The sequence below is a fragment of the Geotrypetes seraphini genome, chromosome 11, assembly GCF_902459505.1.
Source record: "Geotrypetes seraphini chromosome 11, aGeoSer1.1, whole genome shotgun sequence".
NCBI lineage: Eukaryota > Metazoa > Chordata > Amphibia > Gymnophiona > Dermophiidae > Geotrypetes > Geotrypetes seraphini.
This window is the reverse complement of record NC_047094.1, coordinates 2,559,782-2,570,364: the sequence shown is the minus strand read 5'-3', so window position 1 is coordinate 2,570,364 and position 10,583 is coordinate 2,559,782. Positions and strand designations below refer to the sequence as shown.

The 10,583-nt window shown below is 46.7% G+C and overlaps 1 protein-coding gene across 1 annotated transcript in view; it reads left to right on the top strand.

Annotated features, from left to right (window-relative positions):
• Positions 1 to 719: 719 nt before the first annotated feature.
• The window catches only part of RBBP6 (RB binding protein 6, ubiquitin ligase), a 219,240-nt gene continuing 209,376 nt past the window's right edge, over positions 720 to 10,583 (top strand). Inside the window, exon 1 of the mRNA XM_033962792.1 lies at positions 720 to 1,464. Coding sequence (XP_033818683.1) covers positions 1,299 to 1,464 — 166 coding nt within the window. The 5' untranslated portion in view covers positions 720 to 1,298. The remainder of the gene's footprint in view (positions 1,465 to 10,583) is intronic.

Below are 10,583 nucleotides of genomic sequence, written 5' to 3'. Positions count from 1 at the left end.
TTTCAGGGCTTGGCATGGCTACTAGTTCCGTGTGCCTGGAAGCTTTCTCTGAATTTATGAAACATTTGTGGAATGAGTTTCAAAGCTGGCATTCTTCCCTTGCGTAGTTCTGCTCTGCCTCAGATGCGTCTATTAGTGGCATAGCTTCTATGGACACGTCCTCCTCTCAGTCAAGAAGACTTAAGGTGAGAGCAACGTTGGACCAGGGCGTATAGAAGGGGGAAAACATGCCATCCAAGGGGGGGGGGGGGGCTGCCCAGAGCCTTGGGACCCAGGGCAGCTACCCTATTCGCTTCCCCCCCCCCCTCCCCCCCGCTGGCCCTGATTCCTTCCATATGATTGGTCCAGAAGATTTCTCTTTAATGTCATGGGCTCTAAACCTTGGAACGCCATGCCTTCAACTTTCTGTCCATCGTCCAGCTTTGGATGTTTCAACAAAAAGCTCAAGGACTGTTCTTTGCCTTCGTGCCTCTGGGGTCTTCATGAGAGTAGCCATCTTGGGTTGGTGTTTTTTGTTAGTTATCACTAACTGTTCATTGTCTATTTCTTTGGATAGAAACGTCTAAAATAAACAGTGAAGCCAGGCAGGTGGCGCGCGGAGAGCCCGCCGAAAGCCAGCGCACGCGCACGCGTACGCCCCGTCGCCATGACAGCGCCGAGGAAGCCTTCCCGCGGGCCGCCGCGCCGCGCGTCACAATAGCGCTTTCCCCGCGCGCCGTCGGCGGCGCAGATTGTGACGCGCCACGTCGCCCTTGCGGCGCAGCCTCGGAGACCCCGGAGCGTGACGGTCGGGCGCCATTGTTGGTGCGTGTGAGAGGAAGACTGGGGCAGCGGCGGCTGCGGCTGCTCGCCCGGTCTCTGGAGACGGAGAGTCGGCGCTGAATGGAATAAGGTCGGCGGAGGTGCTCGCGGCGGCTGGGACCGGCCCGGAGCGGCTATCGGGCGGGGAGCGGGCCTAGGCCTCGGCGGCGGCGGCGGTGGCAGTGGCGGCCTGGACGCTGAGGAAGCGGGCCATGGACGTGTGAGGCACAGCCGGGACTTGGACTTTGCTTCGCCGGACTCTCGCAAGAGGAGGACGAGGAGGAGGGCTGGCGCGGCCATGGAACTGCCGGGCCGCCGCCGGGGACTGTGAGCTCGGCTCGCCTGGACGCTCTGCCATGAGTCGCTGCTGCTGCTGCTGCCACTGCCACGTCCCGGTCGTCTCGGCTGCGAAGCGCGTGTGAGGCCCGGGCCGGCCCCGTGTGTGCGTGCGTGCGTGTTGGCCTTTCTTTGTGTGTTGCGCTTGGCTGCCCTTTAACATGTCCTGTGTGCACTATAAGTTCTCCTCCAAACTGAACTATGACACCGTCACCTTCGACGGGCTCCACATCTCGCTCTGTGACCTGAAGAAGCAGATCATGGGTCGAGAGAAGCTGAAGGCGGCCGACTGCGACCTGCAGATCACCAACGCCCAGACTAAGGAAGGTACGAGCGGGGGAGGGGGGGGATTGCTACTGGAATGGAAGGCGAGGCCGAAATGTTGGTAAATGTACAATACAAAAGTCACGCCACGTTTCCTAAACGAAGGCTTGAAAAGAAACACTGCTTTTAAAACTAGATTGCATTCCAGTTGTATGGAATTCGCTATTTACTAGATTTTTAGCTGTCTGTAGTGGGAAAGTTGCAGTGAAATAGACCAGTGATAGCTAATGAGAATAATTTCCATTTCTCAACTATCAACTGAGCCCATAGTGATTTAAAGAAACTACAATTTTCACATAGAAACATATAGTGTGCATACAAGAGAATATCCATCCTTCATGAGACAAACGTATAAAATTCATGGTGCAAACTATCAGTAATGCAGTTTTAGTGTAAACCATATCATAGACAAGCCAGCAGTTCTAAGGAAACCTTGAGATGGGAGTGTATACATCTGTAATATATATACACAGTAAGAAACAGTGAAGTAAAAAAATGGATGGGATGAATCCTTCATCTTTTTCAAAGATAAAAATCTTGAAAACATGATGCTTGGTAAGACTTTAACATTTTTTAAAATAGGTTGTTGGAAGAAAATATATATTTGAATTTGTCAAAACAAAATTCCACATGATATCTTTTTATTTAACTTAACTCTAAAAAAAACCCAACTTGCCAAAGATCTTTTCTCTATCAGGTTAGTGAAGAAATAATGCAGTTTGCACTTTTTTAGTACTACAAATTTAACTAGTTTTAGGTTATCTGCTTACGACAATACAACTGTTGTGGAAAGACTGGGGGATGTCTGTCTCACATGTTTGTTTATTTAAAAGATTTACTATACTACCTTTCTGCAAGTCAAAGTGGTGTACGTACTAAGGAATACAAGAAGTTTCCATTTATTTGCCTTTCCTAAGCCAAATGGTGTTCGTTATAAGACCTTCTTTGATAGGACCTTAGCATTTCATGCAGGTAAACTGCAATTTTGGCTTGGTGAATGTATTCATCAAGCTACTTCTTACTGTTCTTTTTGAAAATTAGTTAAGTCTTCTCTGTTTGACAAATTTATTACTTGCTATTCTTAAGATTGTAAACATATTTTTAACTTTTTATTGTATTACTTTATTTTTATGGTATGAATGTATTTCGCTGACTGTCAAGTTTCTCTTAGTCTAAACCGCCTACAACTTCTAGTAATGGCGGTATAAAAAAATAAAATTATTATTATTATTCTCTTTGATAATTGCTGTTGTATGTCCTAATTTTGGGCCCTCCCTAGTCCTGCTGAAAACTCCCATTTCTAGCACATGGATGTCTATTTCAGCATTTTTGAATCTCTCTCTCTCTATATATAGAGAGATTCAAAAATAAACTCCTTTATCACAGGGAAGGTAACTTCCAGCCTGTAGACCACATGTGGCCCACCATTGAATGTTATGCATGCCCCAAGACCATGGAAGCATACATAGAAAATGGCCCACACAAGTGTCATTAACCAGAGTTTGACGACCAGTCTACTGCATTTCTCTGAAGGGATGAATGAATATGTGGATGAAGATGAGCTGTTTATATTGTGTGTTTGGATTTTCAAAAGGCATTTGACAAAGTACCTCATGAAAGACTTCTGAGGAAATTAGTGAGTCATGGGTTAGGAGGTAATGTCCTATGGATTAAAAACTGGTTGAAAAACAGAAAATAGAGAGTAAGTTTAAATGGTCAGTATTCTCAGTGCAAAAGGGTAAATAGTGGGGTTCCCCAAGGGGTCTGTGCTGGGACTGCTGCTGTTTTTTTTTAACATTTATTTATTTTTAAACTTTATATACCACCTAAGCAGTTATAAACTGCATCTATAATAATAATATGCTAAGTGTGCATGCGCACTCTCCCGTGTTCCCTGAGATCTGATCTGTTGGGATGTGGCCGGCAGAGTGCGCATGCTTACGTCGATGATGTCATCAGTTACACGGCAGAGGAAATTAGGTCAGTAGAAGAGCTGAAGCAGCGTGTTTAGTGTGCCTGGGACGCTGCTGGAGCTGCAAGGTTTGTTGGCCATGTAGCGGTGGGAGGGTCAACGGGGGTTTCTGGTGTGCCCGGGTAGGGTCGGCGGGGGGGAGAGGTTAAAAACATGCTGCTCAGGGGGATGGGAAGCAGGCACACTGGCATGGGGGAGTGGGGGGGTTTCAATGGAAGGGGGATGGGAGGCAGGCAGACTCGATTCAGAGGGGGGTGGGGGGTTTCAATGGAAGGCAGGCAGGCTGGCATCGGGGGGGGATTTCCATGGAAACATGCTGCTCAGGGTGATGGCAGGCAGGCTGGCATGGGGGTGGGGGGTTCAATGGAAGGGGGATGGCAGGCAGGCATCAGAGGGGAGGTTGGAGGGGTTTCTATGCAAACATGCTGCTCAGGAGGATGGGAGGCAGGCAGGCAGGCATCGGGGGGGGGGAGTAGGGGTTCAATGGAAACATGCTGCTCAGTGGGATGGGAGGAGAACTGGCATCGGGGGGGTTAAATGGAAACATGTTGCTCAGGGGGATGGGAGGCAGGCAGGCTGCCATCGGGGGTTGGGGTGGGACAAAGTCTGGAAGATAATAATGACATAAGGAGGCACTGGGGGCACTAAGTACATAGAAATGGGCACTGAGGGCACTAAGGACATAGGATGCATTGAGGGCACTAAGCAGGACAGAGGCACTGAGGGCACTAAGGACACAGGAAGGAGGCACTGGGGGCACTAAGGACATAGGAAGGAGACACTGGGGGCATTAAGGACACAGTACGCTGTCACTGGGGCACTAAGAACACAGTACGTTCTGCTGTGATCCTGCCCCTGACATCAGAGAAGGGGCAGGACCGCGGAAGAGCGAACGTGGTGCTGAGGACGATGGCAGCCTGCAAAGATCGTTAAAGCACCGCGATCCTCTTTGCAGGCTGCCGATTATCTTTAGGTAAGAGCGGGAGGCCAGAGGGAACATGCAGACCTTCCGGGGGGAGGGAGGTGCAGGCCTTCGGGGTAGGGAGCCCTGGTGTAGAAGTACAAGGGGAGAGAGGGAGGGAAGGGGAGGTTCAAAGAGATGTGCATATACCAGACAGGGGGGAAGGAAGAAATAATGGGTCTAAAAACAGAGGAGAGGGAGAGAGATGGTGGACAATGAGATTTAGGGAGGGAAGGAACAGAAAGGGAGAGAAGGACACAACAAGGGAGGGGTGGGGGATAGAGATACTGGATAGAAGGGTAGTTGGGAAGAGAAAGGGAGAGCTGGTGGACCCTAAGGTTGTGGGGAAGGAGGGAGAGATGCTGGATGGATGGTGGAAAAGGAGAGATGGTGGATCTGGGGATGGTAGGGTCCATTGCTGCAGCTGCAGGGATGGAGCTGAAAAAAAAGGAAAGATGCCAGACCTCCGGGGGATGGAAGGGGAGGACAGAGGTGGAAGATGGATGGTTAGCACGGAGGAAGAAGAAAGAAGGAGACCTGGTCAGAAGACAACCAGAACGTAGGACCAACATGATTTGAATGATGACCATACAACAAAAGGTAGAAAAAAAATTATTTTCTGTTTTGTGATTACAATATGTCAGATTTGAAATGTGTATCCTGTCAGAGCTGGTGTTAGACTGCGAACATGAGCTTGGATTTAACAGAGAGAGAAAAAGGTTTTTTTGTTTACTTTGTTTACATCACAGTGCCAGTGTGTATAGGAGAGAGCAAAGGGGATGAAGAGGCTATAAAATAAACCCACCAGGATGTTTGAAAAAAACACCTAATTGAGCAGGAAAATCGAATCGAAAAATCAATTCAGTAGGCTTAATTGAATCAAAATTTTTTTTCTGAATTGGGCAGCACTAGTTCAGAGTGCTGCTGCTGCTAGTTTTGGAGGCCTCGGAACAGAGGTATGTCAGGTCTCACTGGGGTGGGGTCGCTGAATTGACGAGTCTGATTTTCTTGGGTGAATCGGGCAGCACTAGTGTCAGGGATGATATCAGGGACATTCGGCGGGGGTGGGGGGAGGTTTGGCGTCAGAGGTCGATCTTAACTAGGGCTTATTTTTGAGATAGGGCTTATATTAGGGGAGTATCTTTAAAAATCATGCTAGGTCTTATTTTTGGGGAAACACGGTATGTGTGTTTAATACTCTAGTCACCAACCGAGCCGCAGCATTTTATATTAATTACAATGTATAGGGGATTGCCGTAATCAAGTCTGGAAAGTACTAACATCTGAACAACTGACCTAAAATCCAGTGGGAGCAACATAAGCTTAGAATGGAACAACAAATGCATTTGTGCAAAGCAAGATTGTATCATTTTATCACCAGGGATTGCATAGTGCAGGGGTGTCAAAGTCCCTCCTCGAGGGCCGGAATCCAGTCGGGTTTTCTGGATTTCCCCAATGAATATGCATTGAAAGCAGTGCATGCAAATAGATCTCATGCAGATTCATTGGGGAAATCCTGAAAACCCGACTGGATTCTGGTCCTCGAGGACCGACTTTGACACCTGTGGCATAGTGAGATGAGCATCAGGTTTCACTCCCAGCAGATTCATTTCAGCTTTGACATTCAAACAATCATCCCCTACAAAGCAATTTAACTTATATCCCACAATTTTCAACAGGGAATCATGGCTTGCAGCAAGATGGGTTACATTTGTGGTATAGTGTTATTGATAAGTGAGTTTAATATTGTCAGGTTAGTTTAAGGGATGGCAGGCTGTGGGATGAAGAGAGCTGGGAAGAGTTGAGTCTACTGGGGAAAGAGATATTTTTAATCTTTTCCTGAACAGGCAATGTAGTAGTCGCAGATAGACACGTAGACTGTTTCAGATATAAGGACCTAGGAACTCGTAGGTGGAATTAAACATCCTCTTCTGACATACTCCTTCAAAGGATGTTAACGGTATTTTAAATTGTTTTGTGGTCCTTAAGTTAAGGATGGTGTGTGAGACCGGAATGCTGGCCACTAGTCTGCTGGAGTTTTCCCCAAAGATGGACTTGTGAATCATAAAGTCTAACTTGTATTGAATTCTAACCCTCTCTTGGTCGCTCTTTGGGCCTTTTCTGGTGCTGCTATGTCTTGGAATGGGGAGACAAGAATTTAACGCAGCGCTCCAGATCGTTCCATGGTGCGACCTCATCTGAAGTGTTGTGTTTGGTTCTGAATGATCTCCTTGTCTCAAGAAAGATGTGGAGGGGATGGAACTCTTTGTGTGAGGAAAGACTAAAAAGGTTAAGGCTCTTCAGCTTGGAAAAGAGACATCTGAGGGGAGATATGATTGAAGTCTACAAAATCCTGAGTGGAGTAGAACGGGTACAAGTGGATTGATTTTTCACTCTGTCAAAAATTACAAAAGACTGGGAGACACTCGATGAAGTTACAGGGAAATACTTTTAAAACCAATAGGAGGAAATTTTTTTTTACTCAGGATAGTTTAGCTCTGGAAGCATTTCCAAAGATTGTGGTAAGATCAGATAGCGTAGCTGGTTCTAAGAAAGGTTTGGACAAGTTCCTGGAGGGAAAGTCCATAGTCTGTTATTGAGAAATACATGGGGGAAGCCACTGCTTGCCCTGGATCGGTAGCACGGAATATTGCTACTCCTTGGGTTTTTGCCAGGTACTAGTGACCTGGATTGGCCACCGTGAGAACGGGCTACTGGGCTTGATGGACCATTGGTCTGACCCAGTAAGGCTATTGCCGCTGTAACCCTTGCCACTGAATTTTGGAACACTTGCAGGCGCTTTAGTTCTTTCTCTGTGGCACTGTAGTATAGGGAGTTGCAGTAGTCAGTTGGGGCAGTAAGACAGTTTGCCCCATCATTTTAAACTGCTTTGGGACAGGGCAGTCTGATCTCATTTGTCTCAGTCTGAAGAATAACATCTTTGCCAGAGAGATGCTCTCCTCTTTGAATGTTAGAGAGGAATTTAGTGTAACTCAAAGCACCTTTGCAGAGTTCGTTACATACACATTCTTCATTTCTCTCTATCAACATCTCTTTGGTCTTATTTTCAATTTCAAACCATGATCAGTTATCCAGTTTGTCACATGTTTTAAGCATTCATTCAATCGTGCCTTCCACTCTGAACTCTTGATCTCTACTGGAAAGAAAAAAAGAATATTATTAACATAAATCCACCCAAAGACTCAAATAAGGGCCCAATGAAAGACAGAGATGTTAAATAATAGGGCTGAAAGGGCAGAGTCCTGAAGGACTCGCCTACCAATGGCTGCTAACTGCAAAACTCTCCCACCACTACTTATTTGAAAAGAACAATTCAATAGGTTTTATAGGTATGACTCAAACCATTGTAAAACAGTTTGTCATTCCCAAAGATTCCAATTTCGATAAAAGGTGCTAATCGACAGACAAATGAACATGAAATATTCAAAGAGATCAGACATAGTCTAATTTTTGTCTAGCCCTCCTTCAAAACTTAACCCGCAGTTTATTTTTATCTTTTCTATATTTTAATTGATGTAAACATTTAGTTTTTTTGTAAGCAGTATAAAAACATTTTAAATTAATAATATAGTTAAACATTATGCACCTGCCTAAACCCAAATTGACATGGATTCAGACAATGATTTAGAGAAGGGAATAACTAGTGAGATAATTAAATTTACTGAAGACACAAAGTTGTTAAATTTCAAGAAGATTGTGAAAAATTGCAAGAGGACCTTGAGACTGGGTGTCAAAATGGCAGATGATGTTTAATGTGAGTAGGTGCAAAATGATGCATGTGAGAAAGAGGAACCCAAATTTTTAGCTATGTGATGCTGGGTTCTGTGTTAGGAGTCGCTGCTCAGGAAAAGGATCTAGGTGGTGTTGAGCAGTGGCAGCTAAAAAGCAATAGAGTGTTAGAGATTATCAGGAAAGGAATGGAAAACAAAGATGAGAATGTTTTCTAATGCCCTTGTATCACTCTATGGTACAGCCACACCTTTAATACTGTGGGCAATTCTGGTCACCGTACCTCATAGATGTAGCGGAATTAGAAAAGGTACAGAGAAGAGTGATGAAAATGATAAAAGGGATGGGACAACTTCCCTATGATGAGAGGCTACAGCAGCTAGGGCTCTTCAACTTGAAGAAGAGACGACTTGGGGGTGATATAAGAACATACTGAGTGGATTTGAAAGGGTAGATGTGAATTGCTTGTTTACTCTGAAAATACTAGAACTAGTGGGCATGTGATGAAGCTACTAAGTCGTAGATTTAAAACAGATCAGAGAAAATATATTTTTACACAACGTGTAATTAAACTCAGGAATTCAATGTCAGAAAATGTGGTAAAATTAGTTAGTTTAACAGGATTTTAAAAAGGCTTGGATTATTTCCTAAAAGAGAAGTCCATAGGTCATTATTGAGATGGCTTCAGTGTTCTCCCTAGGGCCTTTTAGCTGGGCGGTCCGCCCGGGTAATTTAGATGACCGCCTGGCTAAATTCTGCTGCCGCCGCCGCCGTGCTCAACATGGAGATTTCATGCCTTAGCCCGTAGTGAACTTATGCTCCGGGGTTCTAACGTGTGCGTGCTGGCTTCCCTTCTCTTCCCTCCGAAACCGGAAGTTATGTTCGGGGGGGGGGAAGAGAAGGGAAGCCGGCACACACACGTTAGAGCCCTGGAGCATGTGTTTGCTACGAGCTAAGATGGGAGACAGGTCAGTGAAGTTTACAATTTGCTCTTCTTGCTGCCGGGTCCTGCCTACTTTCTGTTTCCGCGAAGGCAGGACCCGGCAGCATTTCTCCCAATAGGTCGATCACGATCTTGGGCCGATCAGCCTTCCTCGCTCCCCGTCAATTCTGCCATTGGAGAGGAAGTTCTGGCCAGCCAATCGCTCCCTGGCTGGGCCGGAACTTCCTCTCTGACGGCAGAATTGACGTCGGGAAGAGGAATTCTGGTCGGCCCAAAGCAGGGAGAGCTTGGGGTGGCGGCGGCGGTGGCTTTGGGGCCTGTTATCCGATGGCGGCAGCTTGGGGGGGCCTGTTCCACGATGACAGCGGCATTGGCAGTGGCTTGGGGGAGGGCAGGGAGAAAGAAAGAAAGAGGGCAGGCAGGGAGACAGAAGAGAAACAGAAAAATAGAAAGGGGGCATGAAGAGAGAAAGAAAGAAATGGCAGGGAGAGAGGAAGAAAAAGTTAGGGGAGAGAATGAGGTCTGGAGGAGAGGAAGCATACAGGCTGAAAGAAGGGAAGAAAGATTGGATGTAGTCAGAAGAAGGTGCAACCAGAGACTCATGAAATCACCAGATAAAGGTAGGAAAAGCACAGTTACTTACCGTAACAAGTGTTATCCAGGGACAGCAGGCATATATTCTCACATGTGGGTGACGTCATCTACGGAGCCCCGATGCAAAAGCATTTTCAAGCAAACTTGATTGAAGATTTAAGTTTGCTCTGCTGCTCCACGCATGCGTGCCTTCCTGCTCCACTAGGGGGCGCATCCCCTCGTGGTCTCCTGTTCACTTAACTAGCAAAGAAGCCAACCTCGGGGAGGTGGGCGGGTTGTGAGAATATATGCCTGCTGTCCCTGGATAACACCTGTTACGGTGAGTAACTGTGCTTTATCCCAGGACAAGCAGGCATGATATTCTCACATGTGGGTGACCTCCAAGCTAACTGAAAAGGGATGGAGGGAAGTTGGCAATTTAAGCAAATAGATTTCGCAATACCGATTGGCCGAACTGGCCATCGCTTCTGGACAGTGAGTCCAGACAGTAGTGGGAGGTGAAAGTATGAACCGAAGACCACGTGGCAGCCTTGCAGATTTCCTCAATAGGTGTGGACCTGAGGAACGCTACGGAGGCTGCCATCGCTCGGACCTTGTGTCCCGTTACTCGACCATGCAGCGCGAGACCAGCCTGAGCGTAGCAAAAGGTGATGCAATCGGCCAACCAGTTGGACAAGGTGCGCTTGGAAACTGGGTGGCCTAACCGGTTTGGGTCGAAGGACAAAAATAATTGTGGGACTTTCCGGTGTGGTTGAGTGTGTTGGTGGTAAAAGGCCAACGCTCTCTTACAGTCAAGAGTGTGGAGCGCCACCTCTCCGGGGTGAGAGTGGGGCTTGGGGAAAAAACACGGGCAAGACGATGGACTGATTGAGGGGTCATTCCATGTCAAGTGATCAGATTCT